Source organism: Carcharodon carcharias, chromosome 4, assembly GCF_017639515.1.
Source record: "Carcharodon carcharias isolate sCarCar2 chromosome 4, sCarCar2.pri, whole genome shotgun sequence".
In the NCBI taxonomy this organism is placed as follows: Eukaryota; Metazoa; Chordata; class Chondrichthyes; order Lamniformes; family Lamnidae; genus Carcharodon; species Carcharodon carcharias.
The window spans coordinates 200,503,053-200,521,478 of record NC_054470.1 but is presented as its reverse complement, the minus strand read 5'-3'; the positions used below and the strand labels follow the sequence as shown (position 1 = coordinate 200,521,478).

Genomic DNA, 18,426 nt, shown 5'->3' with positions numbered 1-18,426 from the left:
GTGTTTGATGGGGACAGTGTAGAATGAGCTTTACTCTGTATCTAACCCCGTGCTGTACCTGTCCTGGGAGTGTTTGCTGGTGACGGTGTAGAGGGAGCTTTACTCTGTATCTAACCCAGCCCCAGTTCGATGCAAAAAATGAACAAGTATTCTTCAATTAAAAATGTTTATTGTCAGTGTGAATATGGAACAGGAATGCTGTTATTGATAGGTATGGATCTCTTGATGTTGATTGATGAGATGCCTGAACTGAGCTCACTTTGCAGCCTCCACTCACTCAGTGGCCTGAAATTGAAAAGGAAATTGGACATCATTTGGACATCTGGCAATAGAGTAAGTGGGTGATCTGGATTCTGCTGCACATAAGACAACACTCCCTTTCTTATTTCCATTGAAGTTATGGAGGAAGCTGCACAATGAACCCTTCAATCAATATCAGGTAAAATCAAGAATACTGTTCACCATTAAGTCTCAAATCTTCCTGCAGAGACCTGAAAGAATAGACTGAACTCAGCAGAAATAAAGATTGCAAAATACAAAACAGGCTGCCAACTCACTATCACCAGTTTCACAATTTGCAGACTGATGTTCGAGCCCAGAGAGTGGAACGAGTTAGAAAGAGAGGGTGAGGGTAAGGGGATGTATGGAAAATATAGATAAGGAGAGCAAGGGTGTGAAGGATAGACGCAGGCAGATTCAAGAGAGAGAGGGAGAAAAGAATAGACAGAGGAGGGAGATAGAGACAGAGGGTGAAAAAGATATAGAGGAGAGAAAATGAAAGCAGAGATGCAGATCATCATAGGGCAAGTTAAGACAGCCAATAAGTATCAATAGCATGCACATCCTGAAACTGAACTATTAACAGGTATAGTTAGACAGAGAGATTGGAGTGGGAAGGGTAGTGGAGGGAAGGGGACGGAGAGAAAAACAGCACAAGAGAAAACTGAGAGTGGGTGAGAGTGAGAGAGGGAGAGGGGAAAATAGTATCAAGAGATTTTCATTTCTTTATGGGCCGTATTTATGCCATATGCCAGTGACCGGGGCAGAATTTTCCCTTATGTGGCTGGAGGAGAGGGGTTATGTGGGGGGTGATTGGCAAGCTAGTGAAAAGCTGGATTCTAAGAACATAAAAATAGGAGGAGACCATTCCACCCCTTGAGCCTCTTCTGGCATTCAATTGGACCATAATTGATCTGTATCTCAGTTCATCAACTTGTTTTGGTTCTGTAACTCTTAATACTCTTGACTCAAAGAAATGTGGTGGTCCCAACATTTTACTAAACAATGATACTAAATGATACCAACTCAACCTAGTGTCAACCCCCAGTAGATATAGCCTTGAAAAGACTGTAATAGATAATCTAAAAAGATGGGGTGATGATGGCCTAGTGATCCATAGGCCCAGGCTAATGCTCTGGGGACGTGGGTTCAAATCCGTGGAATTTAAGTTCAGTTAATAAATCTGGAATATATAGCTAGTCTCAGGAATGGTGATCATGACAACTATTATTGACTGTTGTAAAAACCCATCTAGTTCACTAATGCCCCTTTGGGGATTAGGACCCACATGTGACTCCAGACCTACAGCAATATGGCTGACTCTTAACTGATCTCTGAAATATTCAGTTCAAGGGTAATTAGGGGTCGGCAATTAATGCTGGCTTCTCCAGCAACACCCACGTATCATGAAAGAAGACTTGGCTGAATGATCAGCAATTTCTGCACTCTCCTCTCTCATTCATAAGGTTGTGAGTTCAGTCCAACTCGGGCGACTTGAGCACAAAATCTATGCTGACACTCCAGTGTAGTACTGAGGGAATTAAACCAAGGTCCTGTCTTCCCTCTCAGGTGGACATAGATGATGGCACTATTTCGAAGAAGAACAGAGGAGTTCTCCTCAGTCTCCTGACCGATATTTATACCTCAACAGATACTACAATAGTGACAACTTCAGAAATATGTCATAGGCTGCAGGTTGTGAGATCGTGAAAGATGCTGTATAAATACAAATCTGCTTTTTTGATCCCTGGGTCCCTGGCAATGGTCCCCGCTTGTTGCCCTTGGACACTCACATGGGTTTCTATATCGGAACTTTTTACCTCAGCAGGAGCGGGTGCTCTCGTTCTCTCCCGGACATGCAGTGCCCCCTCCTTGTGTGCCCAGGCACTGCCGGCTACGCACTTGTTGGCTGTTGGTGCAGGAGGACCAATCTGACCAGCAATTCCATTGCCCATCTGTGTAACCTGCTGCTTACGGAAAAGAAAGGACACGTTTTATTCTCTCTGCACACATCCACTAGCACTTCTTTACCCATTTCAGGGGAATATGGTTGACACAAGCGAGGCTGGCATTTTTTTGCCCTGTTGCCAAGGCGTGGTGAGGCTGCCACTTTGGAACGCGGCAGTCATTGCGGTGAAGGTGCTCCCACACAATGCTGTGTGTGGGGTCCTTCACCAATCCACAGCAAGGACCGATATTGACCCCTCAACATTCTTGTTCCCTTTTATCCCTCAATTTCTCATTCCATCTTTTCCCCACTACCCAAGCTCCCTCTCCAACGCCCTCGGCTGTTCCCCTTGTCCCAGTTCTCCACCTCCCCCATTCCTCTGTCCCCGCCTCTTGCTTGGAGTTATTTCAGTTCCAGGTGTAAATGGCACTGCCCACGCTGCTGGGTTTGCTGTCATCTTGCTGCAAATGGGGTTTGTTTATATGAAATTCCAGTTTCTCTTCTGTAAGCAGATCCCAATGTAACCAACTCGCTCATACCTCAGGTCCCTGAAACTTTGGTTGTTTGGCTTGATGAGTGGAGCGGGGGGGGGGCTCCTAAATCTCATGCCACACCTTCAGCAGGGCTCTGTGGAGAGAATATCATTGACCTGAGACCCTCAGGGACCCGGGTGAACCACTGCCTCCCCATCCCTTCCCCCGACGGTTTTTCAGTAGAGTCAAAGTGCCAACTTACCTTTCCCTCCATATAACGGTTTTACTGTTTCACAGGCTATACCCTGGAACTTGTTGCTGCACAAACACTGGCACTGTCCATCCAGTTGTAGCACCGTGCCACCGTTCATGCATGGGGCACACTTACACACGCTGTACTCCGCTTCATAGTCAGAGGTGGCCCGAAGCAGGTTCTGTCTGATCACTGAGGCATCCCTCATTGTGGCTGGAACCAGACTGTACATTGGCACCAACTGGCAAAGGTAAAACCGCAGCTTTAGTTACTGACACGAAGGCAGGACGAGACCAGCTGGTCCATCTAACCAGCCCCACACAACAAGAAGGCTGGACCATCATGAGTGAACACTGAATTACCATTCCCTTCTGCATACCGTATTACTTTTTCATCCACTTTTCCATTCCACATCTGTCTCATATCCTCGTAATTGCCTTTATTCAAATGTGAGACTCTAGTTTCAGACCCACCTTTCCCATCCCCAAATATTGTGATCATTCTTGCCAGGAATATCCTTTATTGAGAGGTCATTAATTACTTTTTTCATTCTTTCATGGGATGTGGGTGTCACTGGCTAGGACAGCATTTATTGCCCATCCCTAATTGCCCTTGAGAAGGTGGTGGTGAGCTGCCTTCTTGAGCTGCTGCAGTCCACGTGGTGTAGGTGCACCTACAGTGCTGTTAGAGAGGGCGATCCAGGACTTTAACACAGTGACAGTGAAGGAACGGTGATATATTTCCAAGTCAGGATGGTGAGTGACTTGGAGGGGAACTTCCAGGTGGTGATATTCCCGCACAGCTGCTGCCCTTGTCCTTCTAGATGGTAGAGGCTAGGGTTTGGAAGGTGCTGATAAAGGACATTTCGTGAGTTGCTGCAGTACATCTTGTAGATGGTACACACTGCTGCTACCGTGCATCAGTGGCAGAGGGAGTGAATGTTTGTGGATGTGGTGCCAGTCGAGTGGGCTGCTTTGTCCTGGATGGTGTCAAGCTTCTTGAGTGTTGTGGGAGCTGCATTTATCCAGGCAAGTGGGGAGTATTCCATCACACTCCTGACTTGTGCCTTGTAGATGGTGGACAGGTTTTGGGGAGTCAGGAGGTGAGTTAATTGTTGCACGATTCCTAGCCTCTGACCTGTTCTTGTAGCCACAGTATTTATATGGTTAGTTCAATTCAGTTTATGGTCAATGGTAGCCCCCAGGATGTTGATAGTGGGGGATTCAACAATGGTAATGCCATTGAATGTCAAGGGGAGATGATTGGACTAATTAATTAATTCTGTCGCATTGCACATTACCAGGTATAAAATATTCTCTTCCCTGGTTCATTCCAGTATGTCCCTCCTCACATCTTACCTTTCCTCCTCCCAAACCTTTCCCTTCACTAACCCCTCCCTCCACTAACCCCTCCCCTTACCCAAAAGGGAATTGGATAACCTGAAGGGATAAAACTTTAAAGGGATACAGGGAAAGATCTGGGGGTGTCGGATGGAGTTTTCGAAGAGCCTGCAATGGCATGATGGGCTGAATGGCCTCCTCCTGTACATATAACTAATTCTTTGTTTCTATTGGTGCCCCACTCAGCCTCTGCTGCTGTAGAGTAACTAAACCCAGGTCCTTGAATCTATCCAAGTAACTGAGTTTCTTTAAGCCAGGAATCATTCTCATAGCTCTCGTCTGGATCATTTCCAAGGTCACTATATCACCCATGTGGTAGAACCAAAACTGGGGACAGTACTGCAGAAGTAGTCTGACCAGCAATGTATGAACAAATGAGAGTGTAGAAAATTTCCATGTGGGCATCTCCGGCAAGACCAGCATTTATTTCCCATTCCTAAGTGACCCTTGAGAAGGTGTTCGAAAGTTGCTCCATTTTAGTAGAGTCCCTGAGAAATGGCAACAGGACCTGTGTCCTAGTGAATCGTACAACTAGGGCTATAGAGTGGGCTTTAAACTAAACGAGGGTGGGGGGGGGGGGAGTGGGGTGGGGTGCGGGGGATGTTCATGTGAGGGGGGGGTTTGTAAAGTTAAAGAGAAAGGACAAGGCAATAATGCAGAGGAGCAATATGGGTAATAATAATCAGAATGTGACAGGAAGGGACAGAGCTTACAGCATAAGAATAGGTCAGAGTAGGGAAAACCGGTAAAAAGACAGAATTAAAGGCTCTTTCTCTGAATATACACAGCATTTGTAACAAGATGGATGAATTGATAGTACAAATAGAACTAAATGAATATTATATGATAGCCATTTCAGAGACACGGAGAAGAATTATCCCCTGTTGGTGGGGGAAGTGTAGGAGTGGGCACGGGCAGGCGTGCTTCCAATCGGTGTCCCTGATTGGGGGCGCACTGCCATTTTACACGGGTGGGCCAATTAAGGCCCTCCCAGCTTGATGTCCGCCAGGGAGCATCCCAGTGCGGGCGTGGTGGGGGGGGGGGGTGGTGGGGGGGCAGTGTTCCCTCAGTCGAGAGTGTTGGGGGGGGTTCCCTCAGTTGAGAGTGCGCTGTTTCGTGCATGTATGCGAAAGACAGCACAGATCTCCCTGAGGCTAGGTGCTGCCTCAGGGAGGTCGTCTCCAAATGTAAAAATGGTAAAGGTACAAAAACAAAATTTCCCTGACCTGTCCTTTCATGTGACACTGTCACATGAGTTGGGACATGTCCATCAGTTTAAATCAAATATTTATTAAATTTTTAAAAACCCTCATGAAAACTCATCCCACCCATGGATGAGGTTTCGTGCTTTTTCTGAATCCTGCCAGGGCTCCCAGCCTGCCTGACAACCCTAAGGTTGGACGGGCAGGTCCATTAATGAGGTTAATGACTTTGTCAATAGACTCAATTGGCCATTGACAGGTCGACGGGCTCACAGCTGATTCGGCTGCGCCCCCACCAACCTGAAAATGGAAATGACGCAGGGTGACATTGGGAGTTCTGCCCGACGTCATCCCGCATCATTTTACGCATCGGCGAGCGGACCCCATCCCCCGCTCAGTGACCTAAAGATCCTGCCCATGGTTGCCAAGTGACCAGGGCTTGGATCTGAATATTTAAGGTTATTTAACATTTTGGAAGGACAGGAAGAAAGGAAAAGGAGGTATTTTAGCTCTGTTAATAAAGGATGAGATCAGTTTAGCAGTGAGAAATGATCTTGGTTCTGAGAATCAAGATGTAAAATTAGTTTGTGTGGAGATAAGAAATAACAAAGGAAAGAAATTACCAAGGGAATAGTTTATAGCCCCTCTGACAGCAGCTACATTGCAGGGGAGAAAATAAATCAAGAAATAATAGGGGCTTGTAAGAAAGGTACTGCAATAATTATGGGAGATTTTAATCTGCCTATAGATTGAATGAATTACGTTGGCAAAGTTAGCCCAGAAAATAGCACAGAATGTATTCAGGACAATTTCTTTGAACAATACATTCTGGAAGCAACCAAGAACATTTTAGATATGGTAATGTATAATGGGACAGGATCAGTAAGTGGCCTCATAGCAAAAGACCCTCTAGGTAAGAGTAACCATAACATGACAGAATTTCATATTAAATTTGAGGGTGAGAAATGTGGGTCTGAAAGTAGAGCCTTAAACTTAAATAAAGGCAATTACAAGGGTATGAAGACAGAGTTGGCTAAAGTGAAATGGTAAAATAGTTTAAAAGGTAAGATAGTAATGAAGTAGGCATTTAAGGAAATATTACATAACTTCCAACAAAAAAAATTCCATTGAGAAAGAAAGGCTCTACGAGAAAAATGCAGCATCCGTGGCTAACTAAGGAAGTTAAGGATGGATCAAATTGAAAGAAAAGATGTACAATGTTGCAAACATTAGTGGTAGTTCAGAAGATTGAGAACATTTTAGAAACTAGCAATGGATGAATAAAATAATAATAAAGAGGGAGAAATTGGAGGATGAGAGAAAACTAGCAGGAAATATAAGACACAGTGAAAGCCTCTACAAGTATATAAAAAGGAAAAGGGTAACTAAGTGAGTGTTGGTCCCTTAAAGGTGAAATTGGGGAACGGATAATGAGAAACAAAGAAATGACTGAGATTTTGAACAGGTATTTTGTATCTAACCTCAGTAAAAGATTCAAAAAGTTACAGTTCTTTGAGTATGTAACAAGAAGGGTGGGTAAAGGAGAACCAGTAGATGTAGTGTATTTGGATTTCCAAAAGGCATTAGATAAAATGCAATATAAGAGGTCAAGGCACAGGGTAAAAACTCATGGTTTTAGCATGAAACAGAGGATGGACTAACTAACAGGAAACAGAGAGTCAAGATTAATGGGCCATTTTTGCGCTAGCAAACTGTAACTAGTGTTACTAGTGTCACAGAGATCACTGTTGGGGCTCAATTATTTACTATCTACAATGATTTGGTTGAAGGAATCAACTGTATTCTAGCCAAATTTGTACATGAATCACAAAAAGTTAGCATGCAGGTAGAGCAAATAGTTAGGAAAGCAAATGGGATATTGGCCTTTCTTGCAAGGGTGGGGATGGAGAATAAAAGTAGGGAAGTCTTACTACAACTGTACAGAAATTGGTAAGACCACATCTTGAGTCCTGTCTACAGTTTTGGTCTCCTTACCTAAGAAAGGATATACTTGCATTGGAAGCAGTTCAGAGAAGATTCCTGGAATGAAGGGGTTGTCTTAGGAGGAAAGATTGAGCAGGTTGGGCCAATACTCATTGGAGATGAAAAGAATGGGATGTGATTTATTGAAACTTAAAATTCTGAGAGGGCTTGACAGGGTGGATGCTGAGAGGATGTTTAATCTCATGCAGGAATCTAGAACGAGGGGGCACAGTTTCAGAATAACATGTGTCCTACTTAAGACGGAGATGAGCAGAAATTTCTTCTCTCAGAGGTTTGTTAATACTTATGGTTCTCTTCCACAGAAAGCAGTGGAGGCGAGGTCATTGAATATATTCAGGGCTGAGTTAGACAGATCTTTGAACAGCAAATGAATCAATGGTTATGGGGACAGGCAGGAAAGTGGAGATTTCTTTTTATTCATTCATGGATGTGGGCATCGCTGGCTGGACCAGCATTTATTGCCCATCCCTAGTTGCCCTTGAGAAGGTGGTGGTGAGCTGTCTCCTTGACCCGCTGCAGTCCATGTGGTGTAGGACACCCACAGCGCTGTTAGGGTGGGAGTTCCAGGATTTTGACCCAGCGACAGTGCAGAAACGGTGATATATTTCCAAGTCAGGATGGTGAGTGACTTGGAGGGGAACTTGCAGGTGATGGTGTTCCTATCTATCTGCTGCCCTTGTCCTTCTAGGTGGTAGTCAATGTGGGTTTGGAAGGTGTTGTCGAAGGAACCTTGGTGAATTCCTGCAGTGCATCTTGTAGATGGTACACACTGCTGCTACTGTGCATCGGTGGTGGAGGGAGTGAATGTTTGTGGATGTGGTGCCATTCAAGTGGGCTGCTTTGTCCTGGACTGTGTCCAGCTTCTTGAGTGTTGTGGGAGCTGCACTCATCCAGGCAAGTACAGAGTATTCCATCACACTCCTGACTTGTGCTTGTAGAAGGTGGACAGACTTTGGGGAGTCAGGAGATGAGTTACTCATTGCATGATTCCTAGCCTCTGACCTGCTCTTGTAGCCACAGTATTTATATAGTTGGTCCAGTTCAGTTTCTAGTCAATGGCAACCCCCAGGATGTTGATAGTGGGGGATTCAGTGATGGTAATGCCATTGAACATCAAGCCGATGGTTGGATTCTCCCTTGTTGGAGATAGTCATCTGGCATGAATGTTACTTGTCACTTGTCAGTCAAAGCCTGGATATTGTCCAGGTCTTGCTGCATTTGGACATGGACCGCTTCAGTATCTGAGGAGTTGCGAATGGTGCTGAACATTGTGCAATCATCAGCGAACATCCCCACTTCTGACCTTGTGATGGAAGAAAGGTCATTGATGAAGCAGCTGAAGATGGTTGGGCTGAGGACACTACCCTGAGGAACTCCTGGAGTGATGTCCTAGAACTGAGATGACTGACCTCCAACAACCACAATCATCTTCCTTTGTGCTAGGTATGACTCGAACCAGCAGAGTTTTCCATCTGATTCCCAATGACTCCAGTTTTGCTAGGACTCCTTGATACCACACTCGGGCAAATGCTGCCTTGATGTCAAGGGCAGTCACTCTCATCTCACCTCGGGAGCTCAGCTCGTTTATCTATTTTGTGAACCAAGGCTAGAATGAGGTCAGGAACTGAGTGGCCATGATGGAACCCAAACTGGGCATCAGTGAGCAGGTTATTGCTAAGCAAGTGCCACTTGATAGCATTGCTGATGACCCCTTCCATTACTTTACTGATGATCGAGAGTAGACTGATAGGACAGGAATTGGCCGGGTTGGATTTGTCCTGCTTTTTGTGTACAGGACATACCTGGGCAATTTTCCACATAGCCGGGTAGATGCCAGTGTTGTAGCTGTACTGGAACAGCTTGGCTAGGGGCGCGGCAAGTTCTGGAGCACAAGCCTTCAGTACTATTGCCGGAATGTTGTCAGGGCCCATAACCTTTGCAGTGTCCAGTGCCTTCAGCCGTTTCTTGATATCACGTGGAATGAATCAAATTGGCTGAAGACTGGCATCTGTGATGCTGGGGACCTCCGGAGGAGGCTGAGATGGATCATCCACTCGGCACTTCTTGCTGAAGATTGTTGCGAATGCTTCAGCCTTAACTTTTGTCCTGATGTGCTGGGCTCCCCCATCATTGAGGATGGGGAGATTTGTGGAGCCTCCTCCTCCAGTGAGTTGTTTAATTGTTCACCACCATTCATGACTAGATGTAGCAGGACTGCAGAGCTTAGATCTGATCCATTGGTTGTGGGATCGCTTAGCTCTGTCTATCACTTGCTACTTATGCTGTTTGGCATGCAAGTAGTCCTGTGTTATAGCTTCACCAGGTTGACACCTCATTTTTAGGTATGTCTGGTTCTGCTCCTGGCATGTCCTTCTGCACTCTCCATTGAACCAGGGTTGATCCCCTGGCTTGATGGTAATGGTAAAGGTGGGAAATGCCAGGCCTTGAGGTTACAGATTGTGTTCGAGTACAATTCTGCTGCTGCTGATGGCTCACAGCGCCTCATGGATGCCTAGTCATGAGTTGCTAGATCTGATTGAAATCTATCCCATTTAGCACGGTGGTAGTGCCACACAACACAATGGAGGATATCCTCAATGTGAAGGTGGGACTTCGTCTCCATAATGACTGTGCGGTGGTCACTTCTACCGATACTGTCATTGACAGATGCATCTGAGGCAAGAAGGTCAAAATCAAATGAGTCACAATTTTATTGAATGGTGGAGCAGGCTCAATGGGCAGAATGATCTACTCCTGTTCCTATTTCTTATGATCTTATGGTCTGATTCAGCAACCTTCAAGAAGAAAGTTTAAGGAGACCGTACATTCCTTTTGAAAGGAGAGTTCAGGTTGTACCTGAAGTTTCAAGCGTTATCAGAAGGAACTGATGGAGTCGATCGGAATTCATATACCAGGAAATATAAGAGAAAAACACTAACACAAAAGCAAAATGCTGAAGATACTAGCGATCTGAAATAGAAACAGAATATGCTGAGAAAACTTGGCAGGTCTGGCAGCATCTGTGGTGGGAGAAACAGAGTTAACGTTTTGAGTCCAATATGACTTCTTCAGAGAAATAAAAAACTTGCATTTATAAAGCACCATTCACTTCCTTAGTAATACATTGAAAGTTGTTCACTTTCCACATGCCCTCAAATCTCTCAAGTGGGATGTGAACACACAGCCTTCTCTCTCGGAAGCAAGATTGCCACCACGGAGATATAGCTGCCACTAACGATAGCAATAACGTACTGTACATTACAGAAATTATGTTCAAAATAATTAGTACCTTTACAAGCATAGAGAGAACTTTACTCTGTATGTAACCCACGCAGTACCTGGAGGTCTACAGGAAAGAGTGGGAAAATGATAGGACGGAAGGAGTAGCCTTTGCAATTAAATATGAAATCAATTCAATATTAAGAAAGGCTATAACAAGAAAGCAGTGAAGACTTTATGAATAGAAATAAAATTAAAGACTGGAATGTGAGTTGTGTATCGGCCATTTAGTAATTAGCAACTGTAAAGTGGTAGATTGTATAAATGCAGTGATTTGACAAGCATGTAGCAAAGGCAGAGAAGTTTCAATGGGGGATTTCAACTTTCATAAGATTGGGATAAGCAGACTGGCTCATATCAAAAGGATAATGATTTTTTTGGGCATGTCCAAGATAACTTTCCTGAATAACAAACCCTAGAGCCAATAAGGGATCGATCACAATGATCAAGTTCAGTGTAGAAAGGGGGAAATGTGAAACAGCTACTAAGGTTCTTGATATAAAAAGGGTTGAAATAAAAACATAAAATGCTGGATCTCAGGAGATCTGGCAGTACCTGTGGAGAGAGAAAGAGACTTAACATTTCAGATCCTGAAAGATACTTGACCTGAAATGTTAACTCTGTTTCTCTCTCCACAGGGCATTTCCTGTTTTTATTTAAGAATTCCAGCATCCACAGTACATTGCTTTGGTAAAGGTAGGGTTGAGTTCAGTGCAGTGAGGCTAAGGCTGTCACAGTAAACTGGGTAAAATGACAGGGGATTGGTGGGAAGTGTTCAAAAAATAATTTAATGTGACACAGAATTGTTTATACACCTGAAGAGCAAAAATACTCTGAAGAGTTAAGAGACAAGAAACTAAAAGACAAAAAAAAATACGAAAAATAGGACAAATCCTGGTGAATGGAAAGATACAAAAAAGCAGCAGAGTGGCTAAACATGAAATTGAATGTAAATGATTGATTTGATTGGGACAATAAGACAGAGAACAGAATGGGCAGGTACTCTAATTGGAACGACGCGGCTAGCAGTATCTCACAAGCATCTGTGTTGTGCCCCCACCATTCACTGTATTCATTAACAACTTAGATGTGAAAGAAAGCCACATATCAAAGTTTGCCAATGATGCAAAGATAAGTGGTATTGAAAGCAGTGTGGATTAAATGATAAAATTATAAAGAAAAGGTAATAGAATGAACCAAACTGTGGAAAATGTAGGCAAATGAGAGATTGTTCACTTTGGACCTAAAAAGGATAGAACAGAGTACTCTCTAAATGGAGTAAGCTAGAAACAGTGAAGGTCCAAAGAAACTTGGGGAGTTGCAGGGGTGGTCCAGGGACACAAATAATTAAAATATCATGAATAGCTACAAAAAATAAATTAAAAATTCCAATGGAATGCTGGCCTTTACGCCTAGAGGGCTAGAATAGAAAGGGCTCAGAAGTCAGCTTCAGCTACATAACGCCCTGGAGTACTGTCAGCTGTTCTGTCCACCACATCGTAGGAAGGGGAGACTGACCTTAGAGGGGATGCTCTTAGAATGATGGAATGATACAAGCTGTATCAGGAGGATATGTGGAGGGCAGGTCCACGGGTTTCTTGCCAGTGAGACAACGGCACCTGGTATTTCCTCCAGTCAAAGACACGGGCATCTTTTCTTCTCAATTGGCTCAATGGAGTGAGGAACAGAGTCCATTCTCTCCTCACTGTTCCATCAAATGCCATCCTATCAAACACTCTGGGAGGAGGCCATTCAGCCCCTCAAGCCTGTTCCACCATTCATTGAGATCATGGCTAATCTGCACCCTAATTCCATATCCCCACCTTTGCCCCATATCCATTATCTTTGGTTAACAAAAATCTATCAATCTCAGTTTTGAAACTAACAATTAATACCTGGGCTCCAAAGGTTAAATTATGAGGCAAGATGACAAACATCAGTGTTGTGTTCTCTGGGTGAATTGATCGAAGTTTTAAGGATATGCAGGAGAACAAATTGGATAGAGTGAAACTATTTCCACTGTATGGAGTTTAGGACTGGGGGAAAGAGTATAAAATCTAGAGCCAGACATTTCAGGAGTGAAGTTAGAAAATTAGAAGTTTGGAACTCTTTTCCCAAATAGCAATTAATGCCAGATCAATTGTTAATTTCAAAACTGAGATTGATAGATTTTTGTTAACCAAAGATATTAATGGACATGGGGCAAAGGTGTGGATATGGAGTTAGGGTGCAGATTAGCCATGATCTCACTGAATGGTGGCTTGAGGGGCTGAATGGCCTCTTCCTGGAATGTTTGATGGGATGGAATTTGATGGAACAGTCAAGAGAGAATGGACTCAGCTCCTCACTCCATTGAGCCAGTTGAGAAGAAAAGGTGTCTTTGACTGGAGGAAATACCAGGTGCTGTTGTCTCACTGCCAAGAAACCCGTGGAGCTGCCCTCCACACATCCTCCAATCCCACTGGGCCAATGCCTGTGATCTTACCTGCTGCCTCACTAAGGCGGGTGAGTGTATGAGTGAGCTGGCCCAGTCAGTGTAGACAGAGACACCGGGAGGCTCCTTTCTCTCCGACAGGAGAACGTTGAGCCTGGTGAGGAAGGCTGTGTCCCCACCATTGACAAACGACAGCACGTCCTTGATGAGGTGATTTTCCAGATTCAGGGCTGAAAATAGATGACCATTTTAAATCCAGAGAAAGAACTGAAGAGGTTTTGTATCTGCTGCACCTCATTAATTTTCAGCAGGATGAAGAAGGCTGAAAATCGGTGACCCTGTCATGGGACTTAGTACCTGTCCTATGATCATAGATTTGTGGCCACTGTACCTATAACTGACTGGAGATGCTGCAGCAAATCACCAAGCATACATAACCTGGGATCTCTACCACCTAGGACAAGGACTGCCGACACATGGGAAACCACCACCTCCAAGTCACACATATTATCTCGACCTGGACGTGGCTCGCCGTTCCTTCACTGTCGCTGGGTCAAAATCCTACAAATCCCTCCCTAACAGCACTGTGGGTGCACCTACACCACATGGACCACACTGGTTCAAGATGGCAGCTCACGATCACTTTCTCAAGGGCAATTAGGGATTGGCAATAAATGAGTGCCTTCTCAGCGAAGCCTACTTCCTGAGAATGAATACTAAGACATGCACTGTTTGTTATGGACAAAGAAATAGACAAGTTGCAAAAAAAATGTTTTGGATTGGGGGGAGAGTGGATTTTAGTAAAATAAGGCAGGGTCTGGCCAAGGTAGACTGGGAACAGCTACTGGTGGGGAAATCTACAGAGGAGCGGTGGGGGGTGTTCAAAAAGGAAATGGGGAGGGTACAGGCTCAACATGTTCCCTCTAGAGTGATAGGAAGGAGTAACAAGCCCAGAGAACCATGAATGACCAGAGATATTCAGGTTACGATGAGAAGGAAAAGAAAGGCTTTTAGCAGGTACAAGGGAAGCAAATCAGTAGAGGCATTAGTGGAGTACAGACAGTGCAGGGTGGAGCTTAAGAAAGTAATTAGGAGAGCAAAGAGGGGATATGAGAAACCTCTGGCTTGTAAAAGTAGGGAAAATCCCAAAATATTCTATGTATATCAATGGGAAGAGGATAACCAGGGAAAGGGTAGGGCCCATTAGGAACCAAGGGGGCAATCTATGGATGCAGCGAGAGGACATCGCGAGAGTGTTGAATGAATTCTTCACATCCGTCTTCACCCAAGAGAATGAGGATGAAGGTATCGAACTCGGAGAGAGAGACTGCAAGGTTCTTAAGCAAATTGATAGAGGGGGTGACAAGGTATTGGAGTGTTGGCAGGCTTAAAAGTGGACAAATCTCCAGGTCCAGATGATTTGTGTCCCAGACTGCTGAGGGAGGCAAGGGAGGAGATTGCAGGCGCTCTGACCCAAATTTTTAATTCCTCTCTGGCCACGGGGGAGGTGCCAGAGGACTGGAGAACAGCTAATGTGGTTCTGCTATTTAAGAAGGGTTGTAGAGATAAGCCAGGGCAATACAAACCAGTGAGTCTCACATCAGTGGTAGGGAAACTATTGGAGAAAATTCTGAAGGAGAAATCTATCTCCACTTGGAGAGGCAAGGTTTGATCAGGGATAGTCAGCGTGGCTTTGTCAGAGGAAGGTCATGCCTCACAAATTTGATTGAATTTTTTGAGGAGGTGACCAGATGTGTAGATGAGGGTAGTGCAGTTGATGTAGTTTATATGGATTTCAGCAAAGCCATTGACAAGATATAAGGAAGGCAAATGCGAGGTTTGGAATCCATCCAGGCCATTCAGCTCCTGACTTCATTACATCCTTGATCCAAACATGGACAAAAGAGCTGAACTCCCCAGGTGAGGTGAGAGTGGCTGATCTTGACATCAAGGCCGCATTTGACCCAGTATAGCATCAAGGAATATATGTGCCTCCATATATATTTGTCATTTATATAAACGACGAAGATGACTATGTGGGGGGTAGGATTAGTAAGTTTGTGGATGACACAAAGATTGGCTAGGTGGTTAACAGTGAGGTTGAGTTTCTTGGGCCACAGGAAGATGTAGACGGGATGGTCAAATGGGCAGATAAGTGGCAGATGGAACTTAACCCTGAAAAGCGTGAGGTGATAAACTTTGGAAGGAGTAATCTGACAAGGAAGTATTCAATGAACAGCATGACACTCAGAAGTTCTGAGGAACAAAGGGACCTTGGCGTGTGTGTCCATAGATCTCTGAAGGCGGAGGGACATGTTAGTGGGGTGGTGAAAAAGGCATATGGGACACTTGCCTTTATCAATCGAGGCATAGATTACGAGGGAGATTTACTCTGTATCTAACCCCATGCTGTACCTGCCCTGGAGTGTTTGAGGGGAAAGGGTAGAGGGAGCTTTACTCTGTATCTAAGCTCGTGCTGTACCCACCCTGAGTATTTAAGGGGACAGTGTAGAGGGAGATTTACTCTGTATCCAATCCCGAACTGTACCTGTCCTGGGAATGTTTGATGATGACAGCCTAGAGGGAGCTTTATTCTGTACCTAACCCCGTGCTGCACCTGTCCTGGGTGTTTGTGATGGGGACAGTGTTGAGGGAGCTTTACTCTGTATCTAACCCCATGCTATACCTGTCCTGGGTGTTTGTGATGGGGACAGTGTTGAGGGAGCTTTACTCTGTATCTAACCCCATGCTATACCTGTCCTGGGTGTTTGTGATGGGGACAGTGTTGAGGGAGCACTACTATGAGGAGATGGTGGTCTAGTGGTATTGTCACTAGACTAGCATTCCAGAGACCCAGAATAATTTTCTGGGGTCCCAGTTTCAAATCCCACCACAACCGATGGTAGAATTTGAATTAAAAAAAAAAATCTGGAATTAAAAGTCTAATGATGCCCATTGTTGATTGTTGTAAAAACCCATCTGGGTCACTAATGCCCTTTACGGAAGGAAATCTGCTGTACTTACCTGGTCTGGCCTACATGTGACTCCAGACCCACAGCAATGTGGTTGACTTTTAAACACCCTCTGAACAAGGGCAATTAGGAATGGGCAATAAATGCTGGCCTAGCCAGTGACGCCCACATCCTATGAACGAATAGAAAAAACCTCTATCTATCCCCGTGCTGTACCTGTCCTGGGAGTGTTTGATGGGGACAGTGTAGAGGGAGATTTACTCTGTATCTAACCCCGTGCTGTACCTGTCCTGGGAGGGTTTGATGGGGACAGTGTAGAGGGAGCTTTACTCTGTATCTAACCCTGTGTGTACCTGCCCTAGGAGTGTTTGATGGGGACAGTGTAGAGGGAGCTTTACTCTGTATCTAACCCCGTGCTGTATCTGTCCTGGGAGTGTTTGATGGGGTCAGTGTAGAGGGAGCTTTACTCTGTATCTAACCCTGTGCTGTACCTGTCCTGGGAGTGTTTGATGGGAACAGTGTAGAGGAAGATTTACTCTGTATCTAACCCCGTGCTGTACCTGTCCTGGGAGTGTTTGATGGGGTCAGTGTAGAGAGATCTTTACTCTGTATCTAACCCCGTGCTGTACCTGTCCTGGGAGTGTTTGATGGGGACAGTGTAGAGGGATCTTTACTCTGTATCTAACCCCGTGCTGTACCTGTCCTGGGAGTGTTTGATGGGGTCAGTGTAGAGGGATCTTTACTCTGCATCTAACCCCGTGCTGTATCTGTCCTGGGAGTGTTTGATGGGGTCAGTGTAGAGGGAGCTTTACTCTGTATCTAACCCTGTGCTGTACCTGTCCTGGGAGTGTTTGATGGGAACAGTGTAGAGGAAGATTTACTCTGTATCTAACCCCGTGCTGTACCTGTCCTGGGAGTGTTTGATGGGGTCAGTGTAGAGGGATCTTTACTCTGTATCTAACCCCGTGCTGTATCTGTCCTGGGAGTGTTTGATGGGGACAGTGTAGAGGGAGATTTACTCTGTATCTAACCCCGTGCTGTACCTGTCCTGGGAGTGTTTGATGGAGACAGTGTAGAGGGAGCTTTACTCTGTATCTAACCCTGTGTGTACCTGTCCTGGGAGTGTTTGATGGGGACAGTGTAGAGGGAGCTTTACTCTGTATCTAACCCCGTGCTGTACCTGTCCTGGGAGTGTTTGATGGGGACAGTGTAGAGGGAGCTTTACTCTGTATCTAACCCCGTGTTGTACCTGTCCTGGGAGTGTTTGGAACCTGTGCTGTCGACTGTTCAATTCTACAGCACAAACTTGCCTCTTTTCACATGTGTCTTTATATCTGATGGGTCGCCACAGCAGATTGCTTTAAAGCTCCTTTCGCTGACTACTCAATAACCTGACAGGTCTGATCTCAGGGTCAACATCAGCTTTTGTTATCATCAAAAATACGACATTTTCAAATAATCCTGATTCTCATACGTACATGAATATGCTTTCGTGACCTTCTTACATTTGTCAGCATCGGCAGTCATGCTGACTTTAGGGCTGGTTGACTTCTCGCCTTTCATGATGTTTTGCTCGATGTTGAAACTGGCATGAAACCCCAGGCATTCCTTCACCTGTTCATGGGTGATATCTACAAATATAGAATGAGACCGGATATTAAAGAATAAGGTGAACCTTACTGATAGCATAGCTGAATCATACTGACGGTGCGGTGGGAAATTGTCCAGATAGTCCCAGGCTGCAGTCCTGGCCTGCTCCAATTTAGCTCAGTTTAGATCGCATTGCGCTCCCTGAGCTACATTGGCTCCAGGTCTACTTTCAAATCCCTTCATGTCCTACAACCCTCCAAAATATCTTATAATTTGGATCTCTTGATCATTCCCAATTTTAATCGCTCCACCACTGATTTCTGTGCCTTCAGTTGCCTGGGCTCTAGGCTCAGCAATTCACTCCCTGAATGTTTCAGTGCCCCACTACTCCTTTAAGACACTGCTTAAAACCAGCCTGTATAACCAACCTTCTCCAGCAAAAGAGTTTGAGTTGTCCCTGTGGCCCTTAATTTGGTTATGGGTTTAGCTGCATCATTTGATAAAAAGGGGTTATCTTACCTCGAGACAAAAAATCCCTTTTATATCTCTCATATACCCTACTCACTTCACCTGCATTCACAGCAGTGTTTAC

The 18,426-nt window shown here is 44.9% G+C and overlaps 1 protein-coding gene across 1 annotated transcript in view; it reads right to left on the bottom strand.

Annotated features, from left to right (window-relative positions):
* Window positions 1-266: 266 nt before the first annotated feature.
* The window catches only part of c9 (complement component 9), a 36,952-nt gene continuing 18,792 nt past the window's right edge, over window positions 267-18,426 (bottom strand). The window contains exons 7-11 of the mRNA XM_041185375.1: window positions 17,723-17,875; window positions 13,324-13,502; window positions 2,963-3,194; window positions 2,100-2,246; window positions 267-285 (exon numbers count right to left, since the gene is read on the bottom strand). Of these exons, the coding sequence (XP_041041309.1) occupies window positions 2,101-2,246; window positions 2,963-3,194; window positions 13,324-13,502; window positions 17,723-17,875 (710 nt within the window). The 3' untranslated portion in view covers window positions 267-285; window position 2,100. The remainder of the gene's footprint in view (window positions 286-2,099; window positions 2,247-2,962; window positions 3,195-13,323; window positions 13,503-17,722; window positions 17,876-18,426) is intronic.